Consider the following 18,495-nt stretch of genomic DNA (forward strand, 5'->3'; position numbering starts at 1 on the left):
TTTTGCAAAGAAGAATGGGAAAAAATTTCACTCTCTAGATGTGCAAAGTTGGTAGAGACATCCCCAAAAAGACTTGCAGCTGTAATTGCAACGAAAGGTTGTTCTACAAATATTGACTCAGGGGGACTGAATACAAGTGCACGCCACACTTTTCACATATTTATTTGTAAAAAAATCTTGAAAACCATTTATCATTTTCCTTCCACTTCACAATTATGAGCCACTTTGTGTTGGTCTTTCACATAAAATACATTTACGTTTTTTGGTTGTAACAAGACAAAATGTGGAACATTTCAAGGGGTATGAATACTTTTTCAAGGCACTGTATGCGATTCAATTCCTGTACGAATCCACAGTTCACACTGCGATCTGTAAACCGTTCTGGGGGTGTCATTAACATTGTATTGACACCCGCAGCGTGTGAACTGCCTGCGGGAGAGAAGCGATGCGGGAATCGTGCTGGTTCCAACATCGCACTAATCTGAACCTAGGCTCACACTGCTACAGAAGGTCATTTATAAAAACTGAAACTGATAAATTGATTTTCAAAAAAAAAAAAAAAAAAAGAAAGAAGAAAAAAAAAAAATCTGGCTAGTCGCTCATACTTTTAGATCTTTTCTTGCATTCCACAGAGAGTCGATCTTTGCAGTGCTTGTGGCAAGTATCACCACATGCTCTAGTTCGTATGAATTGGGGCCAAGGGTGCAGCCTTCACTTTGTCCAGATAGATGACACCACCATCTATACAAGAAAAGATCTAAAAGCATCAGTGAACAGCCAGAAACTTCCCAGCAGCCAAGTTATTTTTCATTCACTCTGCCAAGATCCTTTAAAAGATCATCACTGCCAGCAGGGGAAAATATTTAACAGTATTTGTAGTTGCTGACTTTTAATTTTTTTTTTTTGGGGGGGGGGGGGGGGGGGGGGGAACGGGACGCTGGACCTCCTCTATGCAAGAGAGGCATATCCATTTAGTGAGTTCCAGTGTGTTGGGAGAGAGGTGGAAGCACGCATGCAATGGGTGGAATTTCCAGTGCTGATGTGTATAATCAAAGCCTACCGAATCTTCCACAGAAAGATGATTCGGTGGGCTTTGATTTATACACATCAGCTCTGGGTGTATTCAGAGACTTTACGTTATTTATGCCGATGGTGTTTGTCCACAACGTGGCTTTTTCTTTGAAATCACTTTAGTTTGTTATCATATTGTGGCTGCAGCGAACACGTATTTGATGAAGTTAGAAGGTTTTTAATTTAATTATTACCAAGTATTATTTATTACACTTTTTTTTTCACCAATATTTCACCAATATTTGAACACTTAGTTTTAAGGTGTCACGCTTTAGCACGGAGAGAGGTGACGGATATTGTTAAATATACTTTTTGGACTTAACAGATATAATAAAACACTTTCAAATTATACATTTAACTGACCCAAATGGAGCAAATAGGAGCAGTTCATTGTTGGGGTTTACATACATTTTAAGCATTGGGAAAAAGTATTGCGTATAACATTGAGTATTTTGTATCAGAATAGAAGTATTCACTTCTTACCTTACTAGATTCAGGATGTAATTTGGGTTTTCTGTAGCTATGCCATTCTTCTTAAGAATATTATTAACTTCTGTTACTGCTTTTGAGTCTTTAGAAACATATCGGTAATACAGCTTTTTCCATGGGATAAACTAATAATAGGAAAAAAAAATGTAGCTGAATAGCAATTTTCACATTGTGCTTGACAAAAATGTAGTAATCTGCCTTAAAATTGAAAATTAGGACTGCAGATTTTATTCATTTTTACACACTCTATGGGCCAGTTCACATCACATGCAGTCCAGTTTTTTTTTTTTCTGCATCAAAAATGCATGGAAAGTAGGTTATATGGTTTCCAATGGCATAGTTCACACCAGTGCAGTCAGTTCCAGGGAAAAAAAAAAAAAAAAGTAGAACATGCTGCAATTTCCCTGAACTGGGATGCAGTAAAACACATCAAAAATGCCCTAGAATGCACTGAAACGCATCAAAAATGCACCGGACCCCAGTACAGTGAAAAAAGAAAACAAGAAAAAAAAGCATCTGGGATGCTATCAAAAATGCACTGCAACGCGGCAAAAACAGTGAAACCGAAATCGATGGGTTAAGTTCCACTTTTTTGCTCAACAGCCAAATGTAAGCACTAAGAACACCGATTTCACATAAGTTGCAGTTTGCTTCATCCATACTGTATATATATCAGTACTCATTGACCACAGATCACTTTCACAGAACATGTGCTGAATGAAAGTGAAACTGTAGACTCAGCCACTATCTACAGACGAGAAAATAAAATTGTTATGAATTTGCAACACTGTATTATTCATTTTGTATACAATGTGCAGTTTCAGCAAGTTGTTCCAAGAGTATGGAGAGATAAATTATTGGAAGCAGCAATAAGATTGTGTAGTGCGAATATGACCAGGTAAAGAACGTTCTGAAGGCAGTTCCCAGCAATCCTGCCCCCCCCCCCCCCAAAAAAAACATACCCGATATAGATTCGGCAACGTGCACGAGAGCAGAGGCGCGCGCGCTCTCTCTATCTCTCCTTACTGGCTCAGAAAACAGCAGCGGGAGTAATTGGCTGGTAAGAAGGGAGTGGGTGGTGGGGCTAAGCCCCATTCTGTGTGTCTTATGCCGCGTACATACGGGCGGACTTTACGACAGACTTTGTCCGACTGACTTGTTGACGGACTTTCTGAATGGACTTGCCTACACACGATCAACCAAAGTCCGACAGATTCGTACGTGATGACGTACGACCGGACTAAAACAAGGAAGTTCATAGCCAGTAGCCAATAGCTGCCCTAGCGTCGGTTTTTGTCCGTCGGACTAGCATACAGACGAGTGGACTTTTCGACTGGACTCGAGTCTGTCAGAAAGATTTGAAACATGTTTCATTTCTAGGTCCATTGAACTTTTGGGGAAAAAAAAAAGTCCGCTGGAGCCCACACACGATCGAATTGTCCGACGGATTCTGGTCTGCCAGACCAAGTATGCCGTAAAGTCCGGTCGTGTGTACGCGGCATTATAGACACACAGAGCCGACTTGCATCATCCATGAGTGTCCCCTAGGAACGGATTGCAATGGGGGCACTCAGGGATCCAAGTCGAGGAGGATCGGGGCTGCTCTGTGCAAAACCATTGCACAAAGCAGGCAAGTATGACATTTCTGTTATTTAAAAAAAATAAAAACAAAACTTTAAAATCACTTTAAAACACGAAACCTCTTGCCCATTTAAGACCCTAAACATGCAATTACAGAGAAAGTTCTCTACCTGCAGGTTCCCAGTTACTTTTGTAAGCAAGAATTTAGAAAAATCAATGTACTTTAGGACTAAACAAGGCATTTTATATTAAAGTATGGAAAAAAGATTGATACAAACCAATACATCATCAACTATTGCCTTCCATTCCTTGCAGACGAAGCTCACATTCTGGTACAGGTCCTCAATAGGAAGGAAACCAAAAATATGCTGCAAGAGTTCAGTAGGAAACTGGCTTATTAGGTCATATGACTGACTGCTATCTCCAGTTACTCCGAGGAGTCCATAGTGTGAATCAGAAAGTGAATCCAACAGGTGACCCATTTCATCATCGTCCTCTTCTTCGAAAAAATCACTGGAAGACATAGCTTCTTCTCCTGAAGGATCTATATTTGGGTCTTGGCTCCAACATTCCAAAGATGAAAAAGGGCGTTTTCGATTTGAAGCGGGTTTAGGAGAACAGTCCGTCCCATCAAACATAGCCACATCCTCATCTATATGACCAGAGAATAATGCTTCGTCTTCTCCGTCCATTTCAGCTGTGTGGCTGCTATTAGATTTGGGACATGCGAGATCTGTACAAGTCACTGAACTATTCACACTAGCAGTTCTTGAAGTGCCTATATCAAGAGAAAATTCACAAATACATTTTTAAAAAAGGCACAAAATTTACTTAAATGCCCAATGTCACGTGGGGATTCTTAACTTTAAGGATTCAGATGTGCAAAAGTGCACAATATACCCAGCTTTTGCATTTTATTTTAACGCCAGCTCTGTTTGCATTGCTCCTCACTGCAACCTAAAGCCAACAAATGCTGCACCATGCAATCAGGTTATCATGATATAATATTAAAGGATACATACACCTGAACCAGTTACATGTTAGTGTGTAACATGTTCCCCCCCAGGCTTCAACACCCATTCCCTATGACAGCTGGCAGGAGTTCCTCTCCCCCGCAGTTGCTGCCTTCACAACCAAGTCATTATTCACAGAAATCTGTGAATAAATAAAGTACCATCTGCCACTGCAGCAGACAGACTTGTAGTTTTAATGGACTGTGACCAGTGCCTTTCCTCCAATCATCTCTCACACAGTGTAAGGGCAGTCTCTCCACCCTTCCCTGTGTACTGCTGAAAGATAAAGAAAGTATTTTAACATGATCTGCACTTTTGAAAGAGTGTAGAAAGCTGAAGACAGCAGATATACATGTAAAACTTATGTAGGAAGATTTGTTTTATCTCTGTGTATCATCTGAGACTGTTCACTTCACTGGGTACATGTGAGGGTTTACATCCACTTTAAGGTAAAATTCCTTAAAGTGGATGTAAACCCAATGTCATCCTTTCTAAACTACTGCCATAGGGGTTATCTATAGGGATATACATGCCTCCTGCATGTATCTTTACCTGTCAAATGTCTCCCCTCTGTCTGTTATGAGCCCCGAAAAACTGCATATTCTGTGGGCGGGTCTGTTGTCTGGAGCTTGGTGGGTGGAGTAGTGATGTCAGTAGACTCCCCGCCCACCTCTACACTCCCCTTGTAAATATGCATTTTCTCCTGTGTATTTCTAAAACTGAACTTCTGCTATGATCTCTAACATCCAGTGAAAAGACAGGAAAGTAACCACATGACTTCAGCATGCCAAATCATGGCCAATCCTTGCAGAGCTGCTGAAGAAAGGAGTGGGGGAGGGAATTAAAAAATACTGCATGTGTCTTAGGCTGGTGCACGAGATGTAAATCACCTGTCACTCACAGCAAGGGGGAGGATTTGACAAAGTTTTTCTCAGTTTGTCAAGATTTTTCTCACTGAACAATAAAAGAGGATTGCTCAGAGATGGATTAACTCTGTGTGGCAAGACTGGGCTCAAATGATAGGAAATCTTATACTCTTATACAGTATGACATAAAAAAAAAAATAAATTCGGGTTTACATCCACTTTAAGCCTTTAGAACCACTTTTATTCACATGGACATCTTAAAGCACTCTGTTTGGATGCATACAAAACTGTACAGTATGCATCTAAATGCAGTACTGTAGAAATCAATTGTGTCTACAAACGAAAACGTGCGTCGCACACAACAAGTGGTACACTGCTGCACCCGGGGCCGTACAGATCTATAGATTTTTCCCATGTAAATGCACATGAACGCATATATGTGTAAAGTCAGTAGAAGAATTATACGCGTCTAAAAGTGAGTACTTTAGCCGCATATTTTAAGCAGGATCTTCTGCTAGCTCTGCCAGCAGGAACCTACAATCCATGCAGGAAATACGCATATGAACATGTGAATGACGTTTAAAGGAGACCTGCAGCAATCCTTTAAGTAGACCATAGCATTGTAACTCATCCAATGACATGTTATGGGGCTAAAGTGGTTGTAAACCTCAGGCATGAAATCTGAATAAAAGCATATATCTCTATAGTGTGTACATGTCTCAATCCAGAGCGCCAAGTGTAATTTCTGTCCGCTGTCTCATTCCTCTGCTATAAGCATGAGTCACTTATGACAAATTTTCCCGACATAAAGAGAAAAATGGTGACAGGGGAGGGACCTCCAGCAGATTGACAGCTTCAGCTCTGTTCCTGTGTGCTGTATGACTTCACTGCCTATATGGGGTTTAAACCACTTTATTCATGCAGGTTCAGCAGGGGAAAATCATGTGTCTCATTAACCTCCCTGGCGGTTTTCCCGAGTGTGGCTCGGGGTTAAAATTCAGTACCATTAGCGGTAACCCCGAGCCACACTCGGGATCGCATTGCAGGATCCTGGGGCGGCGTTACTAACCTTGTCCCCGGGATCCTGCGATAACACCCGCAGTGTCCGAGGGCTCCGTCCTCCTCCGAAGCCTCTCCGTGCCAGGCTCCGTTCCCTGCGAGCGGCGCAACGCACTGGGGCGGAGCCTGGCGGCAAATAAAAAAAAAAGTAAAAATCATAACACATACAGTACTGTAATCTTACAGATTACAGTACTGTATGAAATGATTTCACATCCCTTTTGTCCCCAGTGCTTTGTCCCATGCCCTGCATGCAGTTTTACATGATATACACTGTTCTTTCTGCCTGGAAACTGGAGATTGTCCATAGCAACCAAAAAGTGTCCCTTTATGTCAAAAGTGGCTTTAGACCAGCTAGAAAACAGCGATAGTAAATTAGAACACTTGCAGAATTGAGCGATAGTGAATTGTGGGGAAATTTATTTTATTACTATTTTTTTTTTTTAATTATTTATTTTTATTTATTATATTATAATTTATGTTTTTGTGTTTCAAACTTTATCATACCCGGGATATCTACTAGACTCTGGTTTGGACAGATTTAAGTGTGTTATTGTTAAGATTTACAGACCTACAATATAAAACGCCAAATTTCCATGCAAAATAATGGTACCGCTTTCAGCACCTAAAATCCGAAATAATCATACCGCCAGGGAGGTTAAAGCAGAACTACAGCCAAAAATAAAAACATAAAAATGAATAGCCCTTTTAAAAATAATAGCTTCTGCTGCAATATTTAGCTTTGATTCAAAGATCCCCCCACTAATAGCCAGCACCATTCAACCTAATCTTCTGAGCCCAGGTTATTCTGGACTCACGCCAGCCTGTTACTAGACAGTGAAAGGTGCAGCACAACCGTGATGAGCTAATCTTTCTCCTCCTATAAGCATGCTTCTTGTCAGCACATAAACCAATTTGCTCCATCCTCTCATTTGCCTACTCTGCTATACCGGGACTGCAAGAGACCAATACCAGCTCAAATCCAAGTACTTGCACTACTAGAATTGAAAAAATGAATGTATTGATTTATTAATATTTTTAGAGTTGTATCATTATGTCAATAGGAATCTGTAAGAACAAAAAAACAAAAAAAAAACAAAAAAAACAAACAATTTGCTGGCTGCAGAAAACTACTATATGTTACCGTAATGGAATCCCCTATAAATAAATAAAAAAAATAAAAAAAAGAGCTATAGTGATAAAAGTAATATAGGTTTCATTGATTTTAAAATACAAGAAAGCCATTACTATGCAACTTCCACAAAATATCCCATTTACAATACGCCAAACAGCACAGAGACAAGCCTCAAACCTTTCTTGCACAAAGTCATTTGGAGTGATGAGACCAAAATTGAGCTTTTTGGCCACAACCTTAAACTCTACATTTGGAGAGGAGTCAACAAAGCCTGTGATGAAAGGTACGGATGTTTTGGGGATGTGTGAGCTACAAAGGCACAGGAAATTTGGTCAAAATTGTTGGCAAGAGGAATGCATTATGTTATCAAAAAATACTGGAGGAACATTTGCATTCATCAGCCAGGAAGCTGCGTATGGGACATACTTGGACATTCCAACATGACAATGATCCAAAACACAAGGCCAAGTCAACCTGTCATTGGGTACAGCAGACTTCAGGAGGCTTTCCTCAGACACCAAGCTGACAATTTCAGGGTCTGTATTTTTTGGAAGATGACTGGGCCCTGAGACCAGATCAGATTCTTCCTCTTGGGCAGCATGAGAGGAAGACTTCTGCAAGGCTCAACAGTGTGGAAAACCAAGGCCCCTTCAGCCAATACGGGACCACTAGGATTATTGTGCTGCGCTCTTGAACAAACTTTCTCAGGACCAGGGGAAGAAGTTTGAATGGGGGGGGGGGGGGGGTGTAGCATAGGTGAGATGCCTAATTCTGGGCCAAGGCGTCAATCCCCTTGGCCCCTACTTCTCTTTCCAGCAAGATTTACACTGGAACCTTGGCATTCGATTTGTTGGCGAACAAGTCCACCTCTGGAAGGCCCCATTTCTCTGTCACTAGCTGGAAGACTTCCCTGTTTAGTGACCATCCTGACACGTACACTTGGTGTTGGCTCAGAAAGTCCACCAGATGATTTTCCACTCCCTTTAGATGGACGGCGGATATTGACCTTAGGTTTCTCTGAGCCCAAGAAAAGATGGCGCTCGCCAGTCTGATTAAGGACGGACACAGTGTTCCCCCTTGTTTGTTTAAATAAGAGACGTTACCACACTGTCCGAGAGGACTTGTACGTGGTGACCTTTCAGCTCTTTGGCGAATGCCCTCCACGCTTCCCAGATTGCTTGCAACTCCCTCCAGTTGGCTGATCTTTGGGACTGCATTTTCTCCCAACGCCCTTGGACTACTCTTGGGTCCCCCAGCCACTGGCATCCGTGGTGATACGGACAGACACTGGAAGAGACCATAGTAGACCCTGCATGAGGTTCTCTTCGTCCCTCCACCACCACAGAGACCTCTTAGTCTTTAGAGATAGGCGGAAAGTCGTGTCCAGCGATTCCTGCTCCCTGTCCCAGCTGCTCAGGATATTGGTCTGGAGACACATCAAATGGGCCCTTGCCCATGGTACTGCTGGGATTGTTGCTGCCAGGAGACCTAGACTCGACATGGCTGAACGGATGGAAACCACCAGATTGTTCTGAAAAAAGGCTGCTGTCGCCTTTACCTCTTCTACTTGCTCCTCTTTAAGATAGATCTTCTGTGTCACCGAGTTCACCAAGAACCCTAAGTACTGTAAGGCCTGTGTCGGGGTTAAGTTCGATTTCTCCCTGTTTATCAACCACCCCAGCTTTTCCAGAAAGGAAATGGCCAACCGCAGATCTCCTTGTAATTGGAGCGCGGAGGGTGCAAAAAAAATAAAAGGTCGTCCAAGTATGGGATGACTGAGATTCCTTTCAGTCTGAGGGGCCAGTGCCCCTGCCAGGACTTTCATAAAAATCCTGGGGATGAGGATAGGCTGAATGGCAGGGCCCTGAATTGGAGATGTCGGACCTTTTTTCCCCACTTGATAGCCACCCTCAAAAACTTTTGAGGATTCTTTGTGGATCGCAATGTGCAGATAAGCATTCCTCAGATCGAGGAAAGCCTTGAAGCAATCTGGGGGAAGAATTTACTTCACCGTAAAGATGGTTTCCATCCGAAACTTCTTGTAGATCACCCATTTGTTCAGTGACTTCAAGTTCAATATTAAGTGGAATTTGCCCAACGGTTTTCGTACCACGAAGAGAATAGAAACCCTGATTTATTTCTCGCAGTGGCACGGTATAAGAACCCGCTGGTCTATCAAGTCACCAATTTGTGACAACAAAGCTGTCGTCTTCTTAGGGTCCTTGGGAGGCGTGGTTACGAACGGAGTGCCCTTGAACTGGGTTCGGTAGCCTTCCCCGATTATCCTCAGTATAAACGCATTTGGGGTAGTATTTTCCCCCAAGGGACTAAGTCATTGGGATTTGGTGGTTTTCTTAGGAGAGGAAAACAGGATACCTTTCTGCTTCCCCCTTTCCCACTGTTTCTTAGAGGTTGACCCTTTAGGGGTCTGCCCCTGTGACACCCCTTGTCTTTGGGGACGAAAAAAAAAAGATGTTTTCCAGTCGCCTTCTAATTTTTAATAGGAAAAGCTTTTTCTTGTCAGCAGTTCGGTTTAACACTTTCTATAGATCTTGTCCAAACAAGAGGTCTCCCTCAAATGGGATGCCACAAAGCCTTACTTTTGAGGCCGGGTCCCCCGACCAGGATTTTACCCATAGAGCCCTGCGAGAAGAATTCACTAGGGCTGCGGCCTTTGCCGACAGCTTGACTGACTCTGCAGAAGCGTCTGCCATATAACCTGCCGCCTTATGCAGCATGGGAAGGGAATCTAAAATGACCTTCCTGGTTCCAAATTACGAGCCATTACTGTTGTAGCCATTGCTGGTTTTAAATTTGTAATGACTACTTCCCATGACCGTTTTAGCAGTACCTCCATCCTCTTGTCCATGGGTTCTCTAAGAACCCCCATGTCCTCAAATGCTAGGTCTGTAGATTTTGCGCATTCTGAAAGGGCTGCATCCAATTTGGGCACTTTGTTCCAAATACAAGCAAAATCCTCACTGACGGGGAATCTCCACTTCAGACTTTTTAGGAAAAATAATTTTTTCTCCGGCTCCACTCATTCCTTTTTAAAAGAGTCGGACAGTGCGTTGTGGACCAGAAATACCCTGCCTTGGTCCTCTTTCAGGGTCTGGTACATCTGGTCACGTAGAGACAATAAGGCCTGCTCTTTTTTAATATCTAGCGTCTCGTAAATAACCCCCAATAAGGCGTCCACCTCCTCGAGCAAGAGCCTGTATCTAGGTGATCTTGTCCCCTGGCTCGAAGTATCTTTGGATGACTCTGTTAACCTTAGTTGCTCCAAAGAATCTGAGTCCCCCCCCCCCCCAATTCGTCATCCTCCACTGGGGCTGAAGCGGGGGGAACTTCGGCTGGTTGCTTTGGGGTTTCAAGCACTTGATCGTTCTTACAGGCAATGGGGGGGACGCCCCCCTCCCGCGCTTCTCTGGGGTCTCCGGTGCCATCGGGGACCCAGAGAAAGAATCTACCGGATGAGGAGCATAGAGATTTCATCTCTATGACGGGAAGCCCGTGCCGCGGTTGTAAACAAAGCCGCAATCGTGGCTGGAAAGCATGGGATCATTCATTTTTTTTCTATACACATGCTCATCAGCCTGGAGGAGAGATGTGGGGTCTTATAGACCCCACATCTCTCCATAAAGAGGACCTGTCATGCACCATTCCTATTACAAAGGATGTCAAGGGATGTTTACATTCCTTGTAATAGGAATAAAAGTGATCAAAAAAAATTTAAGAGAAAGTTAAAATTTTTAAAGCGCCCCCGTCCCTGTGTGCTTGCGCACAGAAACGAACACACACGCAAGTCCAGCTCACATATGTAAACGCCGTTCAAACCACACATGTGAGATATCGCCGCGTGCATTAGAGCGAGAGCAACAATTCTAGCATTAGACCTCCTCTGTAAACATTTTTAAAGTGTTGCCTATGGAGATTTTTAAATACCGAAGTTTGGCGCCATTCCATGAGGGTGCGCAATTTTAAAGCGTGACATGTTGGGTATCCATTTACTTGGCGTAACATCATCTTTCACATTATACAAAAAAAAATTGGGCTAACTTTACTGTTATTTTTTTTTTAAACGTGTTTGAAAAGTTGTTGCGCAAATACCGAGCGACATAAAAAGTTTCAACGACCACCATTTTATTCCCTAGGGTGTCTGCTAAAGAACATATATAATGTTTGGGGGTCCTGAGTAATTTTCTAGCAAAAAAAATGTTTTTTTTACATGTAGGAGGAGTGCCAAAATAGGCCCAGTTGGGAAGTGGTTAAGATTAGCGATGGGCTTGGTCGTGTTCGGATCGAAACCTGCTAGGAAGCCTACACTGCACACCACCGATCATAGGCCGCGTGTGTATGTGCAGCTGCCGATCGGGAAACACCTCACTGCTTATGATTGGCAGTGTGCAGTGACGGCTTCGATCCGAACAAACCCGAGCCCATCACTAGTGAAGATGGAATCCCTGTCAGCGGTGACACCGCACTACTGGAGGGCTTCACTTTTAGGTAGGTCTTCCATAATGTGCTCGCATACAAGGCATATGAATGAGCACATTATGCTTTTGAATTGCTTGGAGAAGATTGTTTTCTTTTTTTGCGGTTTACTACCACTTTAAAAGTGGTTCTAAAGGCATTAAGTTTGTTTACCTTAAAGTGATTGTAAAGGCAGAAGGTTTATCTTAATGCATTCAAATGCATTAAGATAAAAATGCCTTCTGTGTGCAGCAGCCCCCCGAATACTTACCTGAGCCCCATCTCTATCCAGTGATGTTGCAGGAGAGACTCTGCTGCCCGGGACTCTCCCTCCTTATTGGGTGAGGCAGCAGCGGAGCGCCATTGGCTCCCGCTGCTGTAAAAGTCAGTGAACCAATGAGGGGAGAGGGCTTGGGGCCTAGCCATGGCTCTGTGTCTGAATGGCCACAGGGAGCTGTGACTTGGCTCGGGTGCCCCCATAGCAAGCTGCTTGCTGTGGGGGCAGTCAGGAGGGAGGGGCCAGGAGTGCAGAAGAGGGACCTGAGAAGAGGAGGATCTGGGCTGCTCTGTGCAAAACCACTTTACAGAGCAAGTATGTATAACATGTTTGTTATTTTTAAGGGGAAAAAAAGAGAGAGACTTTAGTATCACTTTAATGCATTCTCTCCATGATCAGCTCCCCTCCCCCTTAAATACTTACCTGGCTCTTCTTCTGATCCAGCGCTGTGCCCCACATTAGCTCCTCCTGCAGTCAAATCCTGGGAGAAGGTAACAGGGGGTGGGGCTGGGCCTCGCTGTGCATGTCTGTGGATGCACACAGCCTGGCTCAGTGCTGCTCTTGCCCCCACAGCATACAGCTTGTTATGGGGGGGAACTCAGAGAAGAGGAGGAGCAGACAGCGCTAGTGGGAGACCCCAGAAGAGCAAGTAAGTAGAATATATTTATTATTTTAATACAACTGCTTTAACAGGTGGTAAGTCCTACCTCTGGGCCATGACTTGCTCCTACTACGAGGATATAGGCCTTTGTTTACATCCTTGCTGACTCTCCATTGATAAAATGGTTGAGTGAGAGAACATGAACCCTCTCTGCTCTGGGCCAATTCTCGACAATCCCACTCTGTAAGATGCTTCCGCCTTTTCACTATATGATAAAAAATAAATATATAAATGTTTTTGACTGAAAGTCAGTACAACTTCATGTATTATTATTATTGTTATAATACAGGATTTATATAGCGCCAACAGTTTGCACAGCGCTTTTTAACATGAGGGCAGACAGTACAATTACAATACAATTCAATACAGGAGGATTCAGAGGGCCCTGCTCATTAGAACTTACAATCTAGGAGGGAAGGTCAAGTGATACAAAAAGGTAATAACTGTGGAGGATGAGATAATGGAGAAAATAAAAGTACAGTTGTTAGGTGTGGACAGGATAGGCTTCTCTGAAAAAAAAAAGGGATTTCAGGGATCATCTAAAAGCAAACAGAGTAGAAGATAGTCGGACAGATTGGGGCAGGGAGTTCCATAGGATGGGAGAGGCTTGGGAAAAGTCCTGGAGGCGAGCATGGGAGGAGGTGACCAGGGAGCTAGAGAGCAGTAGGTCTTGGGAGGAACAAAGAACGATTAGGTTGGTATGAGGCTAGGTTAGTGATATAGATGGGGCAGAGATGTGGAGGGATTTGGTAAGGTATTGTTAGTATTTTTAATTCAATTAGTTGGGCGAAGCCAGGGGAGCGATTGACAGAGGAGTAGCAGACACGGAACGGTTGGTAAGGTGGTGGAGGAGTCTGGCAGCAGCATTCATGATGGACTGAAGGGGATATAGACTATTTAAAGTGGAAGTAAACACATCCGTAAAACAGTTTCATTTCCGGCACGTGACGTAAATGTAACACTCCCATTGGTTGTGCTCTAAACCAAACTGTCAAACCATCCAATGACTGGTGTCATAACTAATCACATGTGCAGCATTATGGCAGTTGTAGATTAAACAAAGGCAAAGATGGCAACCTCCTTGGCTGAAAGCGATAGGATACTTTAAAGGTGATCCCGTGAGGAGAGAGTTGCAGTAGTCGAGGCGAGAGATGACCAGGGAGTGAACTAGGAGCATTGCAGTGTCATTGGTTAGAAAGAGGTGAAAAGCGACTGAAGCTCCTCTTTAATGAAACAAAAAAAAAAAAAATAAAAATATGAGTACCACGCTCGCAGTCAATTGACACTCCATCAAACTCAGTAACGGAAGGTCTACACCTCAGTATGGACAAGAAGCTGGATAAAGAGTCTGCAGGAGCCTGGCACTGCACCCGTGGCCCACCGATTGCTCATTTACGAAAGTAAATAATTACAATAATCAGGGTGGCACCAATACCGGTGCAAATACTAGGCATTTGTACTCATGCAAAAACGCTGATACCGGTGTGATTTGAGCCAATACAAAAATGAATGCCACAAATCTCACTGCAAAGAATCGCATGTAATTTGAACAGGAATGCGGTGCAATTCCTATCCAAAATCAGATGCGGTTTCCTGCACCGCCCTTGTGTAAGCCCAGGCTTGTCATAGTGACTTCAGCCTGGGTACAGACAGAAGGGGGGAGAAAAACGGAATGCAATTCACACTGAAATTGCACCGCATTACTGTTCAAATCACATGCGATTCTTTTCATGTGATTTGCATTCATTCTTTGCATTCATTTTGTTTTTTAAGAAATAAATTAAAAAAAAGGTAGTTCAGCTCTAGTGGGGAGATAGGAGAGATTGCCCACATCCCCAATAGCACATCAAAAAAGCAACAAAACCCTCTGACGGGACTTTATAGTGCAATGACTCCAACAAATAGTGTATGCAGACAATGAAATATAAAAAATATATAGTTTAATACAAATTCTAAAAAACATCAGTACATGGAGATGTATATCAAAACAGCATATTCAATTGATGTCATAGAAAGGAGAACATATCAAACCACCATTTACAGCACTCATGTGCCATTGTACAGAGTGAAGCTCTACACGTTTCGAGGTTTTTGGCATAATTCCTCTTCATGAGGAGCAAGTGGTATAGAAATCTATGCAATCTACAATTTATAAAGATATGAGTAAGTACAAAGTATCTGCATACACAAAATGGGACACAAAAGATTTTTGTCCATAGACAAGCACTATACAACTTTGAAAACACAGTATTTACTGACCATGTATATACTCATATAGGTGCCCTGATGTTTTACATCAGGGGTGGACACCAAAGGGAGGAAAAAAACAAACAAGGATAGAAATGGCTGCGCCGACCACACAATGCACCATATAGGAAGGGATGGATGCAAACACGTCCACCAGAGAGTGGAGGCCAAAAAAAGGGGAGCAGATAAGTGGGAGAAGAATCCGACCCGAAACCCGAAAATCCGGCAATTAAGATAAATAGAATATTCTATTGGCCTTTATCTAAAATTAAATATAAAGGCTTGAAACTATTTTATATAATATTCTATTTATATAATATTCTATCTTAATTATAGATTAGAGCCTTGGTCAGAATACCACCCTTTATCGACTTGGGTCCCCTCATTTTTGGATCCAATCTAAAACTTCAGCCCCTTGTCCACCGGTGACCCCCCAGTGAGGTATGTTTGGCATTTACTGTTCATTTATTATGTTTTATCTCCTAATTGACATGTGCCTATTTTGTTTGCACATGCAATGTATTTGGCGTTTCTAATATGATGTGTAGTCTTATTTATGCTTGTTCTTATGATTCCAACAGACCTGGAGTTTTCACATCGCTGGATTTTCGGGCTTTGGGTCGGATTCTTCTCCCACTTATCTGCTCCCCTTTTTTTGGCCTCCACTCTCTGGTGGACGTGTTTGCATCCATCCCTTCCTATATGGTGCATTGTGTGTTCGGCGCAGCCATTTCTATCCTTGTTTGTTTTTTTCCTCCCTTTGGTGTCCACCCCTGATGTAAAACATCAGTGCACCTATATGAGTATATACATGGTCAGTAAATACTGTTTTTTCAAAGTTGTATAGTGCTTGTCTATGGACAAAAATCTTTTGTGTCCCAATTTATGTATGTAGATACTTTGTACTTACTCATATCTTTATAAATTGTAGATTGCATAGATTTCTACACCACTTGTTCCTCATGAAGAGGAATTTTGCCAAAAACCTTGAAACGCGTAGAGCTTCACTCTGTACAATGGCACATGAGTGCTGTAAATGGTGGTTTGATATGTTCTCCTTTCTATGACATCCAATTGAATATGCAATTTTGATATAAATCTCCATGTACTGATGTTTTTTAGAATTTGTATTAAACTATATATTTTTATATTTCATTTTTTGCATACACTATTTCTGGAGTCATTGCCCTATAAAGTCCCATCAGAAAGTTGTTTTTTTTTTTTTTTTTTTTTTTTAACTAAAGGTATCAGTAATTGGTAAGTTTGAAGAGAGACAGCGCACACAGTGGGGAACTCCCAGTCCAATTTGCAAGATCCTTATTTAGGAATTCAGGCTCAGTGTGTCCTTACAAACTACAACAGAAACAAGTAAAAGGATTGAGCCGGCAACTCTGTAGTCCATATAGCGATTTTAATGGTCAGTTAAAAAAAGGGACAAGCAAAACAGCTGACGCGTTTTTGGCAACAGCCTTAGTCGTAGCACGACTAAGGCTATTGGCAAAACGCGTCAGTTGCTTCGCTCGTCCCTTTTTGTAACCAACCATTAAAATCGCTAAATGGACTACAGAGTTGCCGGCTCAATCCTTTTACTTGTATCAGTAATGGGTATCGACAAGTACTTGAGGAAAAGTATCGGTACTCGTACCCACCCTGAGAAAACTGGTGTCGGCGCATCCCTAAAAATAATAAATGCACACTTTCAAGCTGCAAATTAATCTTTGAAGCAGAATTAAACTAGAAGTTTTCAAAAAAATGCTGACAGGCAGGGTTTTTATAACAAAATAGACCTCAGTGGTCTCTAGCGGTAATGTACACTGATCCACGCATGCACAGCACAGAATACATTTACAACACCTCCATGCATGTGTGGGAGTGACGTCATCGCGGCCCGGCCATTCAAGCAGCCGAACAGAGTGGCAAATGAGGTTTAATGTTGATAAATGTAAAGTTATGCACTTGGGGGCTAAGAATATGCATGCATCATACTAACTGAGGGAATCAATGGTGGAGAAGGATCTGGGGGTTTTGGTAGCTCATAAGCTTAATAATAACACGCAATGCCAAGCTGTGGTTTCCAAATTGAGCAAAGTCCTTTCTTGTATTAGGAGAGGTATGGACTCCAGAGAGAGAGAGATATGATTTTGCCCCTGTACAAATCATTAGTAAGACCTCATCTGGAATATGCCGTTCAGTTTTGGGCACCAGTTCTCAAAATCGGGGAACTGGAGAAAGTGCAGAGAAGAGCAACCAAACTGATAAGAGACATGGAGGAGATCAGCTATGAGGAAAGATTAGAGGAACTGAATTTATTCACTCTTGAGAAGAGGAGATTAAGGGGGGATAAGATCAACATGTATAAATATATAAGGGGTCCATATAGTGAACTTGGTGTTGAGTTATTCACTTTACGGTCATCACAGAGGACAAGGGAGCACTCTTTACATCTAGAGGAAAAAGAGATTTAATCTCCAAATACAGAAAGGTTTCTTCACAGTAAGAGCTGTGAAAATGTGGAATAGACTCCCTCCAGAGGCGGTTCTGACCAGCTCAGTAGATTGCTTTAAAAAATGCCTGGATACTTTCCTAAATGTACATAATATAACTGGGTACTGACATTGATAGGTAAAGTTGATCCAGGGAAAATCTGATTGCCTCTCGGGTGATCAGGAAGGATTTTTTCCCCTGCTGTAGCAAATTGGATCATGCTTTGCTGGGATTTTTCACCTTCCTCTGGAACAACTGTGGGTGAAGGATTGTGTATATGGGATTGTATGATATTTTTTCTCTTTTATTGGTTAAATTAGATGGTCTTTTTTCAACCAGACTAACTATGTAACCCAGAAGGAAGACCAGACAAAGATGGAAGTGCCTGTGACCAGCTGCAGCTCTGACAGCACAGTGCTGGGCTTTGGATGATGAGATATCTCTCCCCTTATTGCTCATCTAAAGCTGCACATACACTATACAATCTGATTGTACAATCTCGTTTAGTATTACCGAAAACCACATAATATGAGGACAATCCCAAACAATACTTTCAATTTGTATCCAGACATAGTTGATTGTAGATTGTCCAATCAGATTGCACAGTGTATAGTCACTCTAAGAGTAGCAGAACACATAAATGCCTCTATATGACATAATATTCAATGCTGTACCCCCTTATTGCTCTAACAGGAAATCGTCACTTCAAATAGTGAAAGTGACAGTGGAAGTATCCGGCCCTGCCCCCAGTCACATGTATTATAGGGTACATTTGGGGGGGTGTATATGCACAATACATGGAACCCCACGATCGGCCCTACTTTGTTCAGCGATCCATTCGCAGCTCCGCCGCTCATTATAGTCCAGCCATATGTCTCCTGGATCGTGCCCGCCACCGTCCAATCACCATCACCGAACACTGACTCCGCCCAACCGAACCCTCCAACAAGTATACAGGGTTCCATCCTACACATGCGCACACGGCAAAGATTGCGTTCCACGCATTCGGACCCGCCCCTGAACGGGCGTGGTTTATTGTCTGACTGAGTTTGTGATTGGATGGGAGGGGGAGGTCCCCGTCAGGGAAGTCTGCAGTGTGAGTCACGTGGCTCTGTCATCGTATAATAATAGTGGAATGT

The 18,495-nt window shown here is 42.6% G+C and overlaps 1 protein-coding gene across 2 annotated transcripts in view; it reads right to left on the reverse strand.

Moving 5' to 3' along the window:
- The window catches only part of FBH1 (F-box DNA helicase 1), a 116,950-nt gene extending 98,607 nt beyond the window's left edge, over window positions 1–18,343 (reverse strand). The window contains exons 1-4 of one of the 2 annotated variants that reach the window (XM_073619390.1): window positions 18,178–18,343; window positions 12,672–12,830; window positions 3,420–3,919; window positions 1,555–1,685 (exon numbers count right to left, since the gene is read on the reverse strand). In XM_073619390.1, coding sequence (XP_073475491.1) covers window positions 1,555–1,685; window positions 3,420–3,919; window positions 12,672–12,830; window position 18,178 — 791 coding nt within the window. In that variant the 5' untranslated portion in view covers window positions 18,179–18,343. The remainder of the gene's footprint in view (window positions 1–1,554; window positions 1,686–3,419; window positions 3,920–12,671; window positions 12,831–18,177) is intronic. The other variant, XM_073619391.1, reaches the window with a different exon arrangement.
- Window positions 18,344–18,495: the final 152 nt, after the last annotated feature.

This window comes from Aquarana catesbeiana, linkage group LG03 (assembly GCF_042186555.1).
Source record: "Aquarana catesbeiana isolate 2022-GZ linkage group LG03, ASM4218655v1, whole genome shotgun sequence".
Taxonomy (NCBI): Eukaryota; Metazoa; Chordata; class Amphibia; order Anura; family Ranidae; genus Aquarana; species Aquarana catesbeiana.